General features: G+C 66.3%; 1 protein-coding gene across 1 annotated transcript in view; it reads left to right on the top strand.

Moving 5' to 3' along the window:
• KCNT1 (potassium sodium-activated channel subfamily T member 1) overlaps positions 1-21,626 on the top strand; it is a 66,372-nt gene that overhangs the window by 42,270 nt on the left and 2,476 nt on the right. Inside the window, exons 10-28 of the mRNA XM_081237106.1 lie at positions 76-170; positions 1,041-1,221; positions 4,368-4,532; positions 4,798-4,934; positions 5,896-5,959; positions 6,082-6,190; positions 6,625-6,733; positions 7,532-7,681; positions 8,007-8,245; positions 8,563-8,797; positions 9,940-10,045; positions 11,533-11,705; positions 12,076-12,147; positions 12,253-12,387; positions 12,596-12,707; positions 16,271-16,372; positions 16,760-16,843; positions 16,937-17,059; positions 18,153-18,480. Of these exons, the coding sequence (XP_081093232.1) occupies positions 76-170; positions 1,041-1,221; positions 4,368-4,532; positions 4,798-4,934; positions 5,896-5,959; positions 6,082-6,190; positions 6,625-6,733; positions 7,532-7,681; positions 8,007-8,245; positions 8,563-8,797; positions 9,940-10,045; positions 11,533-11,705; positions 12,076-12,147; positions 12,253-12,387; positions 12,596-12,707; positions 16,271-16,372; positions 16,760-16,843; positions 16,937-17,059; positions 18,153-18,480 (2,719 nt within the window). The remainder of the gene's footprint in view (positions 1-75; positions 171-1,040; positions 1,222-4,367; positions 4,533-4,797; positions 4,935-5,895; positions 5,960-6,081; positions 6,191-6,624; positions 6,734-7,531; positions 7,682-8,006; positions 8,246-8,562; positions 8,798-9,939; positions 10,046-11,532; positions 11,706-12,075; positions 12,148-12,252; positions 12,388-12,595; positions 12,708-16,270; positions 16,373-16,759; positions 16,844-16,936; positions 17,060-18,152; positions 18,481-21,626) is intronic.

Genomic DNA, 21,626 nt, shown 5'->3' with positions numbered 1-21,626 from the left:
ACATTAGGGGGCGGGGGGAGGGCCCTGGGCTCCGACCAGTCCCTGCTCTGCCCCTGATGGCGCCACTTCCCGCAGAACGACTTCCACCGAGCCATCCTGCGCACCCAGTCGGCCATGTTCAACCAGGTCCTCATCCTCTTCTGCACCCTGCTGTGCCTCGTCTTCACGGGGTGAGTCTCTCCCAGGCGGCCGCGTAGCCGGCCCTCGCGTCCAGGAAGCCGGGCTGGAAGACCGGAGGCAGCTCAGAGCCCCCGTTCCTAGGCCAGAGCTGCCAAGTCCGGCTCCTCTGGGGCCTGGGGAGATGTGGTGGAGGAGGGCACTGGCTCCTGGCTGGGGGGGGCGGGGGGGACCCGGGGGGGACCCTCGGCTCGAGGTCCAGCTGAGAATAAGGTCTGGGAGCAGCCGGGGGGCTCAGCGGAGAGCCTGCCACCCCCGCATGTGCCTGTGCCCCAAGCAAGGACGCGGCAGGTCCCAAGGCCGTGTGCCTCCCACCTGCCCTCCCCCACGCCCCCCGACACAACGCACACTCCAGCCGAGCAGGGCGGGGTGTCCGCGGGGTAGGAAATGCCAGGGTGGTCCAGCCTACCCCCTCCCCGCAGCCAGTGCGTCCAGCCTGGGGGGGGCCCCGAGCACCGCTGTGTGCTGCGCCACGGTGTACGTGGGGATGGGACGCAGGGCCACGGCGGGGGAAGGACTGTCCACCTCTAGCTGGGCGGGAGGCTGAGCATGCCCCGCGCCGTCTGACCTCCTGGGGGAGGATGAGCTCCGAGGTGGGTAGCAGGTACGGGCTCGCAGCCTGGGGGGCCCCGCCCACCCCCGCTGACCTCAGACCCACGCTGAACCCACACAGCGCCGTGTCCGCGCTCACGTGATGGGTGTGCCGGCCCCGCAGGCCGGGGTCGGAAAGCGCAGAGCTGGACCCAGGCCCAGGCTGGGGCGCTATGTCGGCGACAGCTGACGTGCTGTCGCGGGCAGGCCCAGCCTCGCCCCAGGAGCCAGGGCGGCCGAGGCCCCGCCGCCACCCCCATCCCCGGTTCCAGGACCTGCGGCATCCAGCACCTGGAGCGCGCGGGCGACAACCTGTCCCTCCTGACCTCCTTCTACTTCTGCATCGTCACCTTCTCCACCGTGGGCTACGGAGACGTGACGCCCAAGATCTGGCCGTCCCAGCTGCTGGTGGTCATCATGATCTGCGTGGCCCTTGTGGTGCTCCCGCTGCAGGTGGGCCCTGCCCGGCAGGGGGCGGGAGGGGAGAGGAGGGCCGCCACTGCTGGGAGGGGCCGCGAGGCCGACGGGGGCACGGGGGGTGCGGACGCCGCTTCACGTGGGGCCTGCCCGGGGCCTCCTGGGCGTCTGTAGCTAGTGAGGCCCGCAGCCATCAGGACAGTGAGGGGGGTGGTCCTCAGACGGCTCCCCCAGGTCCCGTGCGGGGTGTGGAGCGTCGGGGGCTGCCAGGGTGTTCCGTGGGCTGGGCATCAGGAGTCCTCAGCCGGTGCAGCAGCAGCAGCTGTCAGGACCGTGTGGGCCACAGCGGCTTCCCTGTCACCTGTCAGCATGGCCAGTCTGCCGGCTGAGCCACGCGTGTTTAGATACGACAGGTAGAGGCCTGGAGAGGGGGCCAGTGGTTGCAGGCACCCCCAACCCTTCAGAGGGCAGGAAAAGGCCCAGGGAGGGATCAGGATGGGATCAGGGGGAAGCCAGACCTCACGGGGGACACTCAGGATTTGGAGGGACGGGGCAGGGGAGGTGCCTAACTGTGGCTGCAACAGGGGCCAGTCCACCCCGTGGGTCCTCTGCTGACCCTGAGCTCAACTCCCCACCCCCGCCCTGCAGCTCGGAGCCCCCAGCCGACACCCCCTCTTCCCTGCTTCCCCCTGGTCCGGAGCACCCCCCTCCAGGAAGGCCTGCTGCATGCGAGGGACACCCGTGGGCCGAGAGCCCTAAACAGAGGTCTCACCCCCATCCCCGTGCTCGCCGGAACTTGCCTTCCTGGACCTGGTTCAGCAGTGGCCTCCTCCCTGTCCTCCCCACATTCCCTCCCGGCCCCAGCAGAGCCCCAGCAGAGCCCCCTCAGGCCACAGAGCACCTCAAGGCGGGCCATCCACTTTCCCAGGGCCCTGGCTGCTTTTAGAATCCATGTTCACATTTTATTATATTTTCATACACTCATGTTTTCTAAATCGTATTTTTAATATTTTAGATACTAAATTTATATATGTTAATTGCTTTTTGTTATAAGTTAAGTTGCATTTTTAGTTATATAGTTGTGAGTTATGAACATCATTATGTTTTTAATTCTAATTAATCATATTTCTTTAAGTTTAAAATTATATTTTTACGTTACCATCTGGAACTTTTTCAAGCATGAAAAAGTCTGTCCCACTCAGGAGCTACATCAGGAGAGAGAGGGGACGGTCTCCCCTCCCCGGGGCAGGTTGTGGGGCTGGGGGCTGCCACCCGTGTGTGCGCCCCCCGTGAGTGCACAGAGGGGTCGTGTGTGGTTTCACGTAAACGGTGCCAGGCAAGCTGGCTCCTGCCCCCGGCACCCTGGACGCCTCCGCAAGGCTGTGCCCTTGTCCCACGGCTGCGGAGCTTCTGTCCCCGCGGTGCTCTGGCCCCCACGCTCCTGGCGGGTGCAGGGGCCGCTCAGAGCTGGCGCTTACATCCCATCACCCAGGCCAGGCTGGCGCCCAAGCCCCAAGGAGAGGGAGACCGCAGGGCCCGGCGTCAGAGGCACAAACCATCCTCCAGGGCTAGTGGATGGTCAGGACCAGCGAGACTGACTGACGTGCTGTCAGTGATGAAAAGGGAATGTCCCAGGTAGTGTCCTCCGTTCTCTCTTTAACCACGGTCACCAGTCAGCGCCCTGAGAGACGGTGACCACGAAATGCCCACCTGTAAATGTCCCTCGCAGAGTACAGTGACGACAGCTGACAGCTCCCCCTCCCGCTCAGGGCTGAGTTCCACACATCAGCACAGTGCTTCCTGCAGCTGCCGGAACAGAGCGCCCCACAGACGGGGGGGTGGGGGCGTAAACAACAGAAATTCACTCTCTCACAGTCCAGAGCCAGAGTCTGAGACCAAGGGGTCAGCAGGGCTGGCCCTGGAGGCCTGAGGGGAGGCCCTGCTTCCGTGTCTCCAGCTTCTGGTGGTGCCATGGTCCTTGGCGTCCCGGGGCTCGTGGCCGCATCCCTCTCACCTCTGCCTCCGGCTCCACGTGGCTTATTCCTGCACCTCTGTGCCCTCTCCTCTCGTTACGGGACACCGGCCGCCGGACATAGGGCCCACCTTAATCCGGTGTGACCTCGTCATGACTCATTACGTCCTTGGAGACCCTATTCCCAAATAAGGTCACGTTCGGAGGCCGACGCCTGTGCCATGGGAGGCCTGAGTCCAGGTGTCTGCCGTCAGAGCCGCAGTCCCGCACAGGCCTCAGGAATCACCCTGGGGTCTCTGGCCCCTCCCACCAGGGCCCAGTCCTGTGCTTCGAGGCCACGGGGCCTCGTCACTGTAACCTAGTAGGTGCTCAATAAATTCAGTGAGGTGATCTCCCCTTAGCAAGATACGGCACATCACCCAGAGCAGGTGAGAACCAGAGGGAGTGGCTGCTGCCATCCGTTTTAAATTGTGTGGGAAAAAAATGAACGACCTCAGTGCTTTCACGGGGTCTGGCTGTCAGCCACAGACGTGAAGTCAGACAGTAGCGGGAGGCCCTGGGCAGGTCAGCACCCCAGTCAGCTCCGTGGAGCCTGGAGTCCCCTCTCCGCCAGCCCACCTTTATGAATGTGTCACTGTCCTACTTACAAAGGGCTCTCAACACCCAAAGCTCGCAGCCAGGAAGCGTGGGCCAGGGTGGACGGCACCCCCCAGACGGCAGCCTCGAATCACCCACACCCTTGACGTGGGCTCAGAACCATGGTACTCAAAGTTCTCCTTCCAGGCCGGGCATCTGGGTCCCTAGTTCTGTGGCTGAGACTTTTCTAAGACACGTTTCCAGGTTTCTCCAAAACGTGTCTCAGGTGCTGATGGCGACCCAAAGGTCTCATAGTTACCTGGCTGCTCAGAGCGTATCCTTCAGCATCCACTCACGGTTGCCTGGCCTCCTGGGGCTGGGAGCTGGACCTGCCGCATCTCTCACTACCCACACACTGGCGGGACCGTCCATTCTGCCCCCACCTGGCCCCTTGAGTGGCCTGTGCTGCAAACCCCCGTGGTCTTCCGAGACGTGGTTGGGACGCGGTTCCGTCCCTGCCCTGCCGCTTCCGGCCTTCGTGCCCGGCAAGTGCTGCCAGCCGCCCGCCCTGCTCTCTGCGGTCGCAGCTCCCGGAGCCCCAGGCCTCCTGGAGCTCACGTGCTCTTCCCTGCAGTTTGAGGAGCTCGTCTACCTGTGGATGGAGCGGCAGAAGTCGGGGGGCAACTACAGCCGCCACCGGGCCCAGACGGAGAAGCACGTGATCCTGTGTGTCAGTTCCCTCAAGATCGACCTGCTCATGGACTTTCTGAACGAGTTCTACGCCCACCCCCGGCTGCAGGTGAGGCCCCGCCCACGGCCCCACCCAACCCCAGGGCCCCCCTGAGCTCCCTGGGCCTGGGTTTCCCTGCCTGTGCGGTGGAGCCCCGGTGGTCTCCCACACTGTGGGGATGGGTCTGTGAGGTCCTGCCTTTCCCTCCTGCCAGATACACCATCACAGAGAAGGCTGGGGCTCCTGAGAGGCGACTGGTGTGGAAACACTAGGGAGGAGGGTGGGCTGGAGCCAAGCGAGCCTGCGGGCGGGGCTGACCCCATCCTACCTGCAGGACTACTACGTCGTCATCCTGTGCCCCACCGAGATGGACATCCAGGTTCGCAGGGTCCTGCAGATCCCGCTGTGGTCCCAGCGGGTCATCTACCTCCAGGGCTCCGCGCTCAAGGACCAGGACCTCATGCGGGCCAAGTGAGTGGCGGCGGGGGTGAGGGTGCGGTAGTGGGCTGGCCGGGGGTGAGGGTGCGGCACCAAGCCGGCCTCAGCGGCGCCCGGAGCACAGGCAGGCCAGGGAGGGGCCCTCAGGCGGGCAGCAGCTCCCTCTCTGTGCCAGTCACCCACCCGGGCGGGCCAGGCCCCCCGCTGACCCCTGTGGGCTGGCCTGCAGGGCCGCCTGGGCGAGCCCACCAGCCTCCTCTCCCACCTGCCTGGCTGTTCATCTGGGGGCTCGGGGGCAGCTGCCGCTCTGAGTCAGGTGGGAAGCTGAGACTGTGGGCAGGTTTTCTTCTGAAGACAAGGTGACAAGGTGACTTGAGGTAAGGAGGCTGAGTTGTGAACGGAACTTTCCAGAATCTGCTGCAGCACACTGAGACACCCCGGAGGCTCCCCCATCACCCATCAGGATTTTATTCCAGGGCCTGACGTAACCTTCGAGGTGAAATGTGGGTTGTGTGGAGGCCAAGGGAGCAGGAGGCCCGGCAGCCGGGTCCCCCCCACAACCACCTCCTGAGCCTCGGGCCCCACAGGCTCGCCCAGGAATCAAGGCCCCAGACAGGGACAAGTTGGGGTGCTGGGTGACGGGGTGGGAGCCGCCAGGCCCCCCAGCCCTGGGGCGTGGACAGTTTCTCAGCCACCCTTTGTGCAGCCAGGGGCTCTGGGGGGCACGAGGGGAGCAGAACGGGTCATCCCCAGGCCTCGGGCAGCCTGTCCCGGGAGAGGAAAGGCCAGCGGGCAGGGTCCAGCATCTCTGCCACCAAGTGGGCCCTTCACTCCGTGCCCCAGCCCCACCCCGGGTTAGCGGGGGCCCATCCTCAGCCCATCCAGGGCTGGTCAGAGCGAGCTGGGGTCTCGACAAGGCCCAACTCTTTCCCTGACGGCCGAGACGGGAGCACCACAGATGGCCCTGGTGATGCTCAGACCCGGTGTTTTGCAGGATGGACAACGGGGAGGCCTGCTTTATCCTCAGCAGCCGGAACGAGGTGGACCGCACCGCAGCGGTGAGTGTCCCCCACTGCCGCCCACCACCTGCCCGCAGGCCGGGGGGAGGGCGCCTAGGGGCAGAGCCTCTCCCCCAGCCTGCTGCTGCCCGTCGGCACCGACCGTGGCCTCCCCGCCCCAGGACCACCAGACCATTCTGCGTGCCTGGGCTGTGAAGGACTTTGCCCCCAACTGCCCTCTCTACGTCCAGATCCTCAAGCCTGAGAACAAGTTTCACGTCAAGTTTGCAGGTATGTTTGGCCCGGAGGGGGGCGCCTGTGTGCTCCCGGGTAAGCGCGCCAGGGTGGGGGACAGAGGCAGAGCCCGTGCAGGGTCTGCGCCTGGGCCTGGGCATCAGGGAGGGCGGGGGCACTGTCTGACGACCACCTCTGTGGGCATAATGCCCGGGCTGGGCACCTGTGCCGACCCCTGGAGGGGACAGGCGAGCAGGCCTGTGCTGGGCACCCGGGGGAACCATGAGCAGCCCCCCCGCCCCCAGCCCTGGAGCTCTCGGTCAAGCCCGGAGACAAGCACAGAAGAGCCGAGAGAATGAACAGGCTCCCAGGGGCGGGGCACTGGGTGGGGCTGAGCAGAGGAGGGAGGGGTTCTGGGGGGTGCTGGGCAAGGGGGCGTCTGCCGTGGGGCAGCAAGAGCCGTGTGGTGGCCCTGGCGCTCCGGCCCACAGAGCACGTGGTGTGTGAGGAGGAGTGCAAGTACGCCATGCTGGCCCTGAGCTGCATCTGCCCGGCCACGCCCACGCTCATCACCTTGCTGGTGCACACGTCCCGCGGCCAGTGAGTGCTGCTCCCAGGACCGCGCAGCCAGGGAGACCAGGGGGCTGCTGGGGGAGCGGGAGGCCTTGAGGGGACCTGTGATGGGAGGGGGGCGAGGCCCGGGGACACGGCAAGGATGCCGCAGCGGGCGGCCGCCGAGGACCCAGCTGAGGAAGCAGTCGGTGCCTCGCCGAGCGAGGGTCGGAGCTGGGGGGTGGCCTGGGGGCTGCTGGGAATTGCAGGCGGGGCCCAGAGGGTCTACGGCGCAGAGGGCCATAGGGGCAGCAGGAGAGTCCTGGGATTTAGGCAGTGACAGGGTCCGGCGGGGCTTGGTTTGTGAGAGAAGGTGTGTTTGGCATTTGGCACCTGGGTTGGGGTCCCAGACAGAGCCTGAGGCAAGGGGCTGCCCTGGGACAGAGGAGGGGCGCCATCTTCTCTCTGGGAAGACCAGGCTGGGGTGTGGGGGGCCCCGACGGGCGGCCTCGGCTCCGTGTGGGGCCTGGGCGGCCCTAAGGGAGGGACCAGGCAGGGGAAGAGGACGTGGCCCGGGGCTCCTGGGAGGACCCACAGGCCGCAGAGGCCAGTCTTGACTCCGAAACATTTTGACACCCCTAAAAATCAGACCATTGTGTTTACAGCTTTTTAAAACTGGCCAAGGACCCATCAGGCCACCCAGGTCTAGTCTCAGCCAGATGGGGAGGGGCTGCGGTCAGGGGTCACGCTGGCTTCCACCCACACCGGCAGAAGCCACATTTGGGGGGCACCACAGCCCGGCTGGGCGGGGGCAGCCGTGGGGGTGACACCCTCCCCACGCCCCAGGGAAGGCCAGGACTCACCGGAGCAGTGGCAGCGCATGTACGGGCGCTGCTCGGGCAACGAGGTCTACCACATCCGCATGGGCGACAGCAAGTTCTTCGGCGAGTACGAGGGCAAGAGCTTCACCTACGCTGCCTTCCACGCGCACAAGAAGTACGCCACCCCCCACCCCGGGTCCAGGCCAGGGTGGGAGGAGTGCGGGGCGGGGTCCGGAGGCTGAAATGCGCGGGGCCTGTGCCCGCTGCAGGGTGGCCCAGCAGGGCCTCAGGGTCAGGCATCACGCCCACTCAGCCGTGAGACCCGCACGGGGCCCCTCTCTCTCTCTCTCTGAGGCTCCCTCGAGGCCGCCCCCGGTGGGTCTCTGCGTCGAGTGGGAAGGCATCCCGACACCCATGAGGGGAGGGCTGCACTGTCAGCCCCCAAGGAGCCCAGGAGAGGCAGCTTTGGGCCCCATCGAGCCCCCGCCCTGTCCGCTCAGGTACGGCGTGTGTCTCATTGGCCTGAAGCGGGAGGAGAACAAGAGCATCCTGCTGAACCCGGGGCCCCGGCACATCCTGGCCACCTCCGACACCTGCTTCTACATCAACATCACCAAGGAGGAGAACTCGGCCTTCATCTTCAAGCAGGAGGAAAAGCAGAAGAAAAAGGGCCTCGCGGGGCAGGGGCTGTACGAGGGCTCGTCCCGCCTGCCCGTGCACAGCATCATCGCCTCCATGGGTGAGGCCGAGTGCAGCTCCCGGTGGGAGGGCGGGGCGGGCGGGGCGGGCGGGGGACCCACCCAAAAGACCCAGGTGCTCAGGCCTGCAGCGTAACCCCGGGCAAGTCCCGTCTCTCTGGCCTCAGTTTGCACATCTGTCCCGTGGGGGCTTCCTGCCTTCCTGTGGGGACCTGTGTCGGCATCGATGTCCAAGTGCCTGGCCTGGTGAGACCGCCCTGCGTCAAAGAGAAAGCCTCTGTCCACCTCCACTCCGGGAACCCCTGCCCCCAGGACAGACGGGCGGGGCTTCCAGCCAAGTTCAGCCGCTCTGTTCCAGGGACAGTGGCCATGGACCTCCAGAACACGGAGTGCCAGCCAGCACAGAGCGGCGGAGGCAGCGGGGGCAGCAAGCTGGCGCTCCCCACGGAGAACGGCTCAGGCAGCCGGCGGCCCAGCATCGCGCCCGTGCTGGAGGTGGCCGACAGCTCGACCCTGCTGCCCTGCGACCTGCTGAGTGACCAGTCAGAGGACGAGATGACGCCGTCGGACGAGGAGGGGCTGTCTGTGGTGGAGTGAGTGCTGCTGGGGCTGGAGGGGGAACAGAAGCCTTCCACGGGAGAGGGGAGGTGTAGCACGTGAGTGCCCGGCGCCCAGGAAGAGGCAGGCCGGCGGCGCTGGTCCTGGGTCTGCCCCATGCTCTGAACAAGGCTTCCAAACAGCTTCCCCGGAGACCTTGTTTGGCAAGTGGAATCTTCTGGGGACCCAGCTCGTGGACGGGAAGGCCAGGCAGTGCCGGCCCTCACCCCTCGTCCTTCCCTATCACGCCCTGGGCGGCCAGGCCTCAGTGCCATGGCCCGCTTGGCAGGGTGGCTGCCCTCTGAGCGTGGTCTGCAGAGGTCACAGACAGGGGAGCCCTGGGTGAGGTGCCGTCCGGGCCTGGAGGCCACTGGCCCATCCTGAGCCATCATGCTGCCCTGGGTTTGGGCCCAGGTCTTCCTCTGAGATTATGAGACAGAAGAGACCCCAGTGTGTCCCCAGGTCTTGGCCACTTGGCCTCGTCCGGGACAGACAGGTGGCGCCCGATCCCAGGGCCCCGGCCAGCCGCCGGCCTGCACAGCCGATGCTTCCCAGCTGGGCTGTCACCGCGGCCACTCTCTGCTCCTGCCTTTGCCCCGTGGTGGAGTAAACGTGCTTTTTAAACACAGGCTGCCGGGGACTGGCTCTGAGATCGAGGGGCCCAGCAGGGCTCCTGCACACCTGGGGCAGGTGGTGGGCTGGCCTCGGACGCCACGTCCCTTAAGCCAACCGGAGGTGGAGCGGGAGGCCAGCACCTCTCCAGGCGGCCTGGGGGGACAACCATGGCAGGGCGACCACCGCGTGTGTGTGCGCGGGGCACCGTGGGGACGGCGGGGGGAGTACAGCCTATGGGGTGACCAGCTTGGCCCAGGGGAGCCAGTGGAGCGGGGACCACGGGCCAGCGTCTGCCCCGGTGTTGGGGTGCTGGGGGCACCAGGGGGTGATGGGCCGTCAGAGCCCCTCGAGGTTCTTTCGTGGCCTGTGTAAGCTCGTGTGTGTGTGTGTGTGTGTATGTGCACGTGCATGCGTTGCATGCAACCTCACCTGGCCCAGTCAGGTCTGCGGGGGTCTGGCACCCACCCCCGTGTGGCAGCCTAGGGCCCGAGGGCCGGGCTGAGGCTCCTGTCTCTCCCCCCAGGTACGTGAAGGGCTACCCCCCCAACTCGCCCTACATTGGCAGCTCCCCTACCCTGTGCCACCTCCTGCCCGTGAAAGCCCCCTTCTGCTGCCTGCGGCTGGACAAGGTGGGTCACGGCAAAGCTGGGGAAGGGGCAAGGACGCGCCGGGGATGTCCCGGACCCGCCTGCCCTCCCCGACGTGTCTGTTGTAGGGGCGCGTTCTCTCCCTCCCGTATCCACGCGCGCTTGCTGAGGCGAGGGTGCCCCTCGTACCCACCGTCCACTCACCACGGCCGGCCTGGCCCGCAGCCCACGCTCCACTCGCCCTCCTGTCCCAGGAGCCCTCGCTGCCCTTCCCGGCCAGAGCCACAGCTTGTCTCCCTCCATCTGGACGCTCCCTGCCCCTTCCCCTCCCCAGGGTCTCTGGGCCTCCGTGTTTTGGGTTTGGTGGAGCGTCCCTGGGCGGGGGGCGGGGCGGGGGGCCCCTGTGTCGGGGGCTGGACCCCCCAGAGGTGCCACGTCCTCCTGGAGGCCTCCCCGTGATGCTGCCTTAGAGCGCGTGGTACGGGTGCCTCGCCCACCCAGTCTCTCTGCTGGAGGAGCTGCTGTTTGGCCTTTGCAGTTAGGACGTCGTTTGTGGGGAGATGCATGGGGACCAGGTACACGAGCCGGTCTTGACTGAGCTCCCCCGATGCGTTTCCGCCCCAGCCGACGGTTCGCTGATGCCACTTCCTTCTGTGCTTATGTCAGCTTTTCACTGGGAGAAAGCGCTTCTCCTTTCTTAGCCACTTGTGTACATCAGTGTGGCCTCACTTGTTCACTCAGAGGGCAAACCAGTTGGTCGTTACTCCTACACTGGCATTCCATATGGATCACGCTGGTTTTGACACGTGGACTTTTGCTGGTGGGTCCTCAGGCTGGCCTCCCGGTCCTTCCAACATGTCCCCTCATCTTTGAACGTGTCCATGCCTTTGAACCCACGGTGCCCCCCACTCCCCGCATCTTGTTCCTGCCTTGCTCCAGTCCTGGAACCAACTGTTCCTCCAAGAAACCTGATTCCTTTTAGTGGAAACCACGTTTAGAAATAAGGTCTGGGCACTTGGTGTGCTCACTGCTGCTTTGTATCTGAGTCTCTCCACGCAGAGAGCTAGAAAGTGTGTGTACACACAAGCACATACGACCAAATGTGTATGCACACAACCAAGTGTGTGCACACGCACACACAACCAAATGTATATGCACACGACCAAATTTGTGCACAACCAAATGTGTGCACACATGCACACATGACAATGCGTACACACATGACCAAATGTTTGCACACATGCACACACGACTGTGTGTAGGCATACGACCAAATGTGCGCACACACACAACTCATCTGTCCGTATCTGCATCTGCTAAGACCGTGTGCTCGCACAGATTCCTCCCTTCCCTCCTGGACGTGACCTCTCGCGCAGTGGCCCCAGGTCACACTGTGCTCTGTGCGGCAGGCTGGTGGCCTGTAGCCCCATGAGGCCAGGTGGCTGGCGACCAGGTGCCATTTGGCCGAGGGCTCCACCCCAGCACCCTCTCTCCCTCCCTGGTGGCTGATTCTGGCGTCTCCCCCGCAGGGCTGCAAGCACAACAGCTACGAAGATGCCAAGGCCTACGGCTTCAAGAATAAGCTGATCATTGTGTCGGCGGAGACAGCGGGCAACGGGCTGTACAACTTCATCGTGCCGCTCCGGGCCTACTACCGGCCCCGCCGAGAGCTCAACCCCATCGTGCTGCTGCTGGACAACAAGTGAGGGGCAGAGGGCACCCCAGACCTTCGGGAGGCAGGGGAGCAGCCCCCGGCCCTCGGCAGTGCTCCACCGTCCTCCAGCAGGGCTTCTCCTGGCCCTACTGGGTCCCCACGACCGTGAGCCCCCAGGGGCCAATCTCCAGCACTGCTACCCCAGAGGCCTGGCAGCCCAGAGGCCGGGGTCCAGCCGAGGCTGTCCTGACCCCTGGGCCCTCGGTTTCCCCGTGGGTACAATCAAGAGCAGCCCCACCGGCCTCTAAAGGCGCCCCTGGTCCCACACGCTGCGGTCCTGGGGCCCCTGCTCGCCCAGGTCAGGGCTGGGCTGGCGGCAGAGCAGGGTGGGCGCCTCCAGGACCTGCTGTGCCCACAGGCCTGACCACCACTTCCTGGAGGCCATCTGCTGCTTCCCCATGGTCTACTACATGGAGGGCTCCGTGGACAAGTAAGACGCCGCTCCGCAGGAGGACCCCTGCCCTCTCCCCTCCTCCCCGGGCGGCCAGGGCACAGGGGGAGGGGGCAGGACGCACCCAAGGCTGTCTCCCCACAGCCTGGACAGCCTGCTGCAGTGCGGCATCATCTATGCCGACAACCTGGTGGTGGTGGACAAGGAGAGCACCATGAGCGCCGAGGAGGACTACATGGCCGACGCGAAGACCATCGTCAGCGTGCAGACCATGTTCCGGTGCGACGCGCGGGCTGCCCTGAGACCCCCGCCCACGTCCGTGACCGGGACCCGCCCTGAGCCCCCCGCCCATGTCCGTGACTGGCACCCGCCCTGAGCCCCACGTCCGTGACCGGGACCCGCCCTGAGCCCCCTGCCCATGTCCGTGACTGGCACCCGCCCTGAGCCCCCTGCCCATGTCCGTGACTGGGACCCGCCCCCCACCCAGGCTCTTTCCCAGCCTCAGCATCACCACGGAGCTCACCCACCCGTCCAACATGCGGTTCATGCAGTTTCGTGCCAAGGACAGCTACTCTCTGGCTCTTTCCAAGCTGGAAAAGGTGAGCAGCCCTGCCCGACCTGCCGATCTGAGGGCTTCAGCCCCTGCACCACAACCTGGAGGGAGTGGGCGACTGGGGCCATGGGAGGCCTGGGTGCCTGCCCTTTTCCGGCCAGGGGGCTCAGAGACCTGGGCTCAGCCCCAGCATGAGGCTCTTCAGTGTGTAGCCCGGAGGCCTCAGGGTCATCGGCCAGGAGCGGACATCGTCCCCCTAAGGCCGGGCCTGGCCGGGCCTTGTGTGGGGCAGAGGTTGCCCATCACGCCAGAAATTACTAGCCCAGGTGACACCGGCCCCGACACCGCGCCCAAACCTGAACTGTGTCCGTTCTGTCAACTGCCCATCAGGGACGTGCTCGTCCCGGTACAGACGGGGTGGGGGATAAGGGGGCACAGCTTGCCTCAGGTCACACAGCAGTGCGGTGGGACAGCTGAAGTCGGCTGTCTGCTTCTCGGGCTCCAGGAAGGGCATCATCTGGGCTCAGGTGTGGAGCCCAGGGACACGGGCGGCGCAGGCCTGGTGGTGCCACCCTAGCACGTTTGTGGGCCCCAGGCCGCTGCCCGGGTCAGTGCAGCACTACCCTCCACCAAGGAGCAGGGCCGTGCTCAGGCTGCCTTGGATGAAACCAGGAAGCAGGTGGGCTGCCACGGGGGAGACCCTGGCCGCTGCGGTCGGGAGCAGTGACCATTCCCTGGGAGCCTGGGCTGAGGTCCTTGTCAGGGGACGGCTTGCACTTGCGTGGCTGACCCTGTGCCACACCGAGGAGGATACCCGAACGGCCGCTCCCCCAGGCCAGGCCTGGCCACCGAAAGCAGACAGAGGGACAGCATGGGAGCTCTGAACCCAGATAGACAATGGAAGTGAGTTCCCCCAGGAGGCCCGTGGTGGCCCTGGAGCTCCTTGGATGGCAGCCGGGGGCCTCAGTCAGCGGCCCGGGAGCTCGGGCCGTCCTGCTCTTGGAGGAGGCTTGGCCTGCACCCCACGCGACGGCCCACTGGACCCCCCTAAACGCCCCCTTGCGGTGACCCGTGAGCTGAGACTCCCTCCACTCAAGGCTGGGCCGTGGCTTTGGAAGTCGGCCTCAGCAGCCCCCGCCGGACTGTATCCAGGCGCTCGGGCCAGTCTGATCCAAGCACGGGCAGGGGTGACCAGCACAGAATTGGGGTTAAGGCTGACATCCTGGCGCTGGTCCTCACTTGCTGCCTTCCCTCGAGCAAACCCAATTCCCCACAGGCCTTGCACCCCGACCTGTTCCGGAGGTGGGCGTGAAGTAGGTCCGTCAGCAAACACCCAGCAGACGTCCTCCCACTCCCCTTTCCTTGCACGGCAGACATCGCTAATCCACCTCCCACCCCCTTCCTCCGTGGCAGGCATCACCACTCGATCGCACCTTCCTCTGCAGCAGCATCGCCAGGGGCAGGTGCGGGCAGCCCACTCCCCACCTTGTGGGTTCACGGTGGGAGCCCCGTCCTGTGGCTTGTGATCTGAAGAGAAGTCAGGAAGTGAGCACGTGTGACCGTGGGCGGCTGCAGCCTTGGGCGCTTGCTGGCTGAGGTCCACGTGGGGCAGGGCTGAGGATGGGGCAGGGGGGCGGGCAGAGCCACGTGATGCCACCAGTCTCGGGAGACGGAGCTGGCGTGCCCACCCCGCGCAGAGTGGATTCCGCGGAGGATGGGGAGGGAAGATGGGATCGCGCTGTACATACAACCTGCATAAGACAAGTCCTGTTAAATCAGTAGAAACTGAAGGAACGCTGGAAATGTTCCCGGCATTCAGATCAACGTGCTTCCAAGAGGTCGCACTGGCACTGGGGGGTGATTCAGGCGCAGAGGGTGGCGTCCGTGTCTCCCTGGAGGGTGTTCTCAGGAAGACCTCCTAGAGTCGGGGCTCCCCACCGCATCCCAGGACACAGGCTCCCAGTGGCGTCATCGTTGTAACAGTCTCAGCACCTGTGACAGTGACCTCGGCCGGGAGCCCATTCAGACTGGCTCCCCTTTGGCAGGGCCCCAGACGCCCGTCCAGTCAGGCGCCTGCTTCCCTCCAGCCGCGTGGTTCTCAGGAGGGCTCGTCCTCACGTGTTCCCATGTTTCACTGTCGCGTGCGACCTCGGAGCTTGGCTGAAGCCTCTGGACCCAACGCGGCTGCTACAGCGTGGACAGCGTGAAACCAGGGCCCTCGTTCAGAAAGCAGGAAGGTCCTGTGAAGCCACTAAAACGTCAGGCCTCCTCCTTCCTCCTCCATCTCCCGACCGGTCCTGGTTCTTTTCTTCTCAAACTGTTCATTGTTCTGAGTGAAGGGAAACTGACAACGTTAATGATCTCGGGAATCCTCCGTTTGTCCTCGTAACGTGCGCCCTGGGCTCTGAAGGCTGCCGTGGGAAGACGCGGCCTGGAGTCACCACGCCACGTGGCTCTGGTTCTGCGGCTCTTACGTGATAACGCACTGTTTCCCTCCTGGATGCCCGCGTGCCGTCCAGCGCGCCCTCGGGCTCCCTGCTGGTGGGGAGGGACAGAGGTGAGGCCTCCTTCCCCCGGCGTCTGTCGGCCCCGCCGTCCAACCTTGCAGCAAGGAGGCTGCCAAGGCAAGGAGCAGCCCCAGTGAGAAGGGCCACGAGAGGGCCCTTGGTGGTCTACGAGGCCCACCTTGTCTGTCTGTCTGAAGCATGTTCTGGTCCAGCAGGAAGGACAGTCTCACGGGCTCGGAGCCACCTCTCAGCCACAGGCCGAACTGGTGCGGTGGGGACAATGCCCCCAGGAAGCCCCCGCCCTAGCCCCAGAACCAGCACAGGGTGGGGAACACGATTCATTGAAGGATCCTGAGAGGGAGGGGGCCCTGGTTCACCCAGGGGCCACACATCATCACCAGGGGTCTTCCAAGAGGGAGGCCGGAGGTCAGCGTGGAGGTGGAGGAAGGGCCAGAGGCCAGGGACGTGGTCAGCCTCTGGAAACAGCGAGAGGGGGAGGAAAGGGTCGTCCTCTGGGGCCGCCGGCCGGAGCACGGCACTGTGACGCCTGATTCCAGCCCCTGAAATCCGTTCAGACTTGCAGCGTCCAAAACCGACAGAGAGTAAACGCGTGTGGTTTTCAGCTTCGGGGTTTGTGGTCGTCTGTTCCACGGCCACAGGAGCCGTACACAGTGGGTCTAAGGGACCCACGTGGAGCCTCGCGACGCCATGCACGCAGCACAGGCAGACACGTCTATCTCTGCTCACGCGCGTGCCCTGCCATCCCCTCCATTTCGCTCACGGACTCGTGCTCCGGGGTGAAATTACCGCAAGGGTTAGGGTTCCGCGGTGGCAACGGCAGGGCATTAAGCCAAGCACAGGCCCCCGTTTCTTCCCAGCAGAGCCCGAGTCCTTACCCCCGGCTCTGGCCCCCCGTGTGTCTGGGGGGACGCATAGCTGGGTGCTCGGCCTGTGGTTGGCCGTCTGCTGTGTGTGTCCACACACTCGCCCTGCACACGCGTGTGCACGTGCACACACCCCGTGCACGCGGAGGCCCCTGGGCTGCCTGCCCCGCACGGCCGCAGCCACGGGCACCAGCCAGTCTGAGCCCCTCATCCTGCAGAGGGAGCGGGAGAACGGCTCCAACCTGGCCTTCATGTTCCGCCTGCCCTTCGCCGCCGGCCGCGTCTTCAGCATCAGCATGCTGGACACGTTGCTGTACCAGGTCAGCAGGGGCGGGGGGCCGGCGCCCGGCGTCCAGTCCCAGTCCTGAGCCACGTGCCCCTCGCCGAGCCTCCAGCCCTTGGGTCCCCAGGAGGCCGGCCAGGACTGGGCGGCTCTGGGCCCCATCCCTGCCGGGGAGCAGCAGGGGTCCACCCGAGTGTCCCCGGTCCTTTCCTCCCAGGAGAGCGCTGCCTGGGGTCGGCTCCCGGCAGCCTCTGGGTTTCTGATCCCTTTTGACCTAGTGAGCGACCCCGGCCAGGAAAGGCCGCCGGCTCTGTCTGCTGGGCGCACCGCATGGGAGGCTGTGGGTGCCCGGCGGGCGTGTCCAGGGGATGCGGAGGCAGATCTGCCCGCACCACCTGGCCTCACCGCGGCCCCTCCTCTCCAGTCCTTCGTGAAGGACTACATGATCCCCATCACCAGGCTGCTCCTGGGGTTGGACACCACGCCGGGCTCGGGCTACCTCTGTGCCGTAAGTGCCTGGGCCGGGCGGGCAGGGCGGGCGGGCCCTGCTGGGGAGGGTCCTCCTGCCCGAGGCCGGCCCAGCCCAGGCTCCCCGTTCCAGATGAAGGTCACAGAGGACGACCTGTGGATCCGCACCTACGGCCGCCTCTTCCAGAAGCTGTGCTCCTCCAGCGCCGAGATCCCCATCGGCATCTATAGGACCGAGTGCCACGTCTTCTCGGAGGTGCGGGGAGGGGAGAAGGGCTCCCCGAGGCGGCCCCGTTTCTCTGTGACTCGGGCCACCCCATTTCTAGTTTGGGGATCTGGGCCTTTGCCGTCAGGCCCTTTTGGGGTCAGGCCCACATACCTCCATACGTGGACATCCCCTGGGTGGCTGTGACCCTCCCCCATGGGGGAGGGGAGGCTCGAGAGCACCGTGGGGCCCCTGTGCCGCCCGCTGGAACTGCAGAGGGTGGCCTGCCCACGGGTCCTGAGTCCACGAGGGCTCAGGCAGCCTTGGCGGTCAGGGCAGGAGCCCCACAGGTACCCAGGCTGCCCTGGTTTCCTTTGCAGCCTCACAACCTCAGGGCCCAGGTGAGTGGTCCCTTCAGGCCCACAGGGGTTCACTTAACACAAGTCCCGCCTGGCAGGGGCGCAGGGCCCTGGGCTCTGGGTGACAGGTCAGGGAGCAAGGCCCCAGTATGCACCAGCCAAGGTGCAGCTCAGAGAGGGCTCCTGGCATCACCCCAGCCCCCACACAGACGGGGAAACTGAGGCCCAGGACGGGAAGCCCAGGCCCCCCCAGCCCCCATGACATCTGCCTTTCGTGCCACGGCCCCCGTCCTGGCAGGTACCCCTTCCTCCCCGCTGTCCATCCCAATCTCCACACCCACAGAGCCCCACACCCCGACTGAGCCATGCAAGGCCCTGGCACTTCCCAGCCCACCATGCGCCCCGCCCCGCTCTCTCCTGCCCCCAAAGATGAGGAAACTGAGTCACACAGAGGAGGTGCCTACCCCCGGCCCCATGGCAAAGTCAGGACATGCAGGGCCCGGAGAGGTTGAGGGAGGTGCCCCCTCTCACCAGCAAATCAGAGACAGACCTAGAGCCAGCAGTTCGGACGGCTGAGTGGTTTGGGGCTGTGGCCCGGCACCCTCTGCCCAGCTGCAGAGGAAGGCACTGGCGTCCCTGGGCTGAGGTGCCCCCAGGGACTGTGACTGTCCTCCTCCCTGTCACCCCAGCTGTTCCGTGGGTCACCCCAGCCCCTCCCCCATTCCCCATCCCCCCTCCCTGGGTCCCCCTCCTCTCCTGGGCCCTCACCCCTCCTCCCCGGCCAGTCCCAGGTCTCGGTGAGCGTGGAGCACCGCGAGGAAACCCGGGAGGCGCAGGGGCCCTGGGGCTCACAGGCAGGCACGGGCGGCGGCGGCAGCGCCCACGGCCGGCACACAGTGGGCGGTGGCTCGGCGGAGCGCCCACTCCTGCGGCGCAAGAGCCTGCCGTGGGCGCGGAGGCTGAGCCGCAAGGGCGCCCGGCACTCGGGGAAGGCGGCGGCCGAGTGGATCAGCCAGCAGCGGCTCAGCCTGCACCAGCGGTCCGAGCGGCAGGAGCTCTCCGAGCTGGTCAAGAACCGCATGAAGCACCTGGGGCTGCCCACCACCGGCTACGGTAAGGCCGCAGGGCCGTCTGCCCGTCTGCCTTCCTAGCCCGTGCTCTGCCCGCCGGGGCACCCGCCCCGCGGCCCGTCAGAGCTCCCCGTGTGGAGCTTCCGCATAGGGCGGCCTCACTCCTCCACTCTGGGGCCTCAGTTTCCCCATCTGTAAAATAAAGGCCCAGGCTGGCCGAGCCCAGCAGGCAGCTCTCCTCCAGGAGGCAGCTGGGGGTGGGGAGGGCTGGGTTGGGCTCCCCGAAAGCCAAGGGCACAGGCCTCGGTCAGGGACAGACCGGCCACCTGCAGCCGGTCCTGCTGGGGTCAGAAACACGGGGGCCCGTTGCGTACTGTGAGAACAAGAACAGGGTGTGGCAGGGAAAGCCCAGAGCCCCCGGCCACCCCTCCCCTTGCCCTCCCAGCAGCTGGAGCTCGGGGTTACGGGGGCGGATCTGGGGGCCGCCAGTCGAACGGCCGAGCACCAAAACACTGTTCCCGGGCCACGGGGGCCCCACCGTTGCTCCCGGCGCACGGCCACCCCATCCCTGCGACTTCAGGGCGACAGCGCCAGGGCGTTTGTCTTCATCGGCAGATTTTCTCCATAGCTTGTTCTGGGGAGAGGTTTGTGACGTGACCGTGAACAGGCCTGGGGTGCCCTGGCTCGGCCAGAGGAGAGAAGCCCACCCCCTCCCCTCACTCCACAGTTGCTGCCTCCGTTGATGGGGCCGGAAGGGGCCCAAGCCCCCCACCGCCGCCCAGCCTGGTGAAGGCTCTGGCCTCTGCTGGGTTCCATCTCGGGGACTCTGCCCACTTCCCAGGCCCCTGGCTCTGTCCCCGGGCGCCCACCTCCTGGGTCAGGGACCCCTGAGTCCCCTCCAAGTGGGATGAGGCAGCTCGGGCTTCACCCAGGAGCTGCCCAAGGGTCACCTGGGCCTGGCCATCTGCGGGGCCCGAGGCGGACGGCCGCCCGTGAGAGCTGCCCAGCCCCAACTGACCTCTGTCCCCCCTCGGCGTCCCTTCCCCGGGAGGGCGCTGTCACGCCCCTTCTGGGTGGCACACCGACTGCCGGGGCTCCGAGTGGGGCGTCCCGTGTTCACGGCCCTGCACCGTGCACTGGCAGAGGCTCCAGCCCAGCCGAGCCCCAGAGTGGGCGCCCCTGGGTGGGCACTCGGCGCTCCCCTGGGCCTCCTCGCCCCCTGCCCCCCCACCAGAGCCTGGCAGATGAGGGGCCGACTTCTGTTCAGGGACAGACGGGCCTCCTGCCGTGCCGCCGGCCCCTGTCCCCCTCCCCGCGGCCACCTCCTCCGCCCTGCCTGCTCACCTGTCTCTCTCTCTCTTTCTGTCTGTCCCTCTTCCTGTGTGTTCCGTAGAGGATGTAGCAAATTTAACAGCCAGTGATGTCATGAATCGGGTAAACCTGGGATATTTGCAAGGTAATTCTGCTCCGGTGGCCGGAGTCTGGCAGAGGGGCAGGCCAACCCTTCGCCGACGGTCCACCTGGCGGCCGCCCGCCCCGGCCAGGCAGGCAGACAGGACAAGACACGAGAGAGGCTCCCTGCAGGCAGGGGCCCACGAGCTCCCAGGCCGCCCCACCGCAGGGACCTTAACTTTCCTCCTTCATTTGCTGACTTCGGTACTGACCCTAGTACCCCAGCCCCTCTGCCCCGACTGTTGTCTGAGAGAAGCCCTGCCCTGAGCACGCAGGTGGCCATCGGCCTGCAGCCAGCCCCTGGCAGCCCACCCAGCTCTTGGGAAGCACCCAGATGGAGGGTCCCAGGCCAGGGTGCCCGTGCCCCGGTGTGGTGGAGCACGGTGAGGCCTGGGCTGGGGCCTGGGGCCTTGGGGTCTGCTGCGCCCTGAGCCTTTGGAGGGCCACCCAAGCCCGATGGATGGTTGACCTCCACGCCCCAGCTGGGGCTTTGAGAGGGGGTTCCCTCTCCAGTTGAGGCAAAGCCCGTTTGTACCCCATTCTCATGGGGAGGCTCAGGTGCTGCGGGGGGCCCCCTGTGTCTTCCAAGAAGACACCCCACAGTCCCCAGACCCCAACAGAGGTCAGAGCAGAGTCCAGGGCCCAGGCCTCACTGCCGGGACCCCTTCGCTCCCTGGGGGCCCCTCACGATCCGGGGAGGCTCAGAGCCCACACGCCCCGGCCCCCTGGGGTTAGGGGTGACCCCAGAGCTGACGGGCCTCCTGAGCCCAGGTAGGTGTTAGCTCAGGTGGGACTGGACGGCCAGGGGTAGACCCAGGCCCAGGAGCGAGAAGCTCCGGGGTTCACGGCGGGGGAGCTGCTGGGGGCCGGCCCAGCTGGGCCTGAGCAGGCGAAGCCCTGGCATCTCTGGGGTCCCTGTGCTTTTCCTCACCCAGCACCCCACGACCGCATTCACAGCAGAGCCCCCAGGCCAGCCCAAGTCCAAGCCTGGGGCTTCCGCGAATGGGGTGGCTGCGTCGCCCCCCTCCCTGCACCCGGCTGCACCCCTGCTCCCCGCCAAGGCTCCCAGGCAGGGGTGGCCGCACCCACAGGCTCCCCAGGTGGTGTCTCCTGAGCCCCCACCGACGTGCAGACACCGAGAGGTGCCTAAGCCAGGACGTAAAACCAGAGGAGAGGCTGACCCTGGGGGCCTGCAGGGCAGTCAGTCCCCCGGGGAGGGCACCGCCACGAGGACCCCGCAGCGGCCTGCATCTCGGGGGAGGGTGCTACAGTTGCCCCCAGTGCACGGAGGAGAGTGAGGCTGTGGTCAGGGTGGGGCTCCAGAGGAACGCGTGGACGCCCAGGGCCGGGCCAGGTGTCTGGTCTGCGGGCTGAAGGAGGAGGGCCTGCACAAGGCTTGCAGTGCCAGGTATGGGGTGCGAGGGGGAGTGCAGCAGCACTGCCCTTGGTCACTGGCCAGGAGTGCCATCGCCAGCCCCCGGCCCCTCACCAGAGCACAGCTGGCACGGCGAGGCCGCCCCGTCCCAGGGAAGTCGGGGTCTGGGCCTCGCGACCGAGCACACCCAGCCCCGGGCGCCACAGCGGGGCCCCCGTAAGCACGGAGCTGGGCCTGCCTCGGGCCGGGAACACCCGTGATCCATGCCCCCCGGGGGAGAAGCAGGGTCCAGGCTGGAGGGGAGGGCCCAGCGAGGCAGGCGCGAATCCCCCTCTCCCCGGCCACACAGAGGGGCCCGGCCC

Source organism: Mesoplodon bidens (genome assembly GCF_964165515.1).
Source record: "Mesoplodon bidens genome assembly, chromosome: 6".
NCBI classification, from domain to species: Eukaryota; Metazoa; Chordata; class Mammalia; order Artiodactyla; family Ziphiidae; genus Mesoplodon; species Mesoplodon bidens.
Note: the sequence above shows the minus strand (reverse complement) of the source record. Positions and strands in the feature narration are given on the sequence as shown.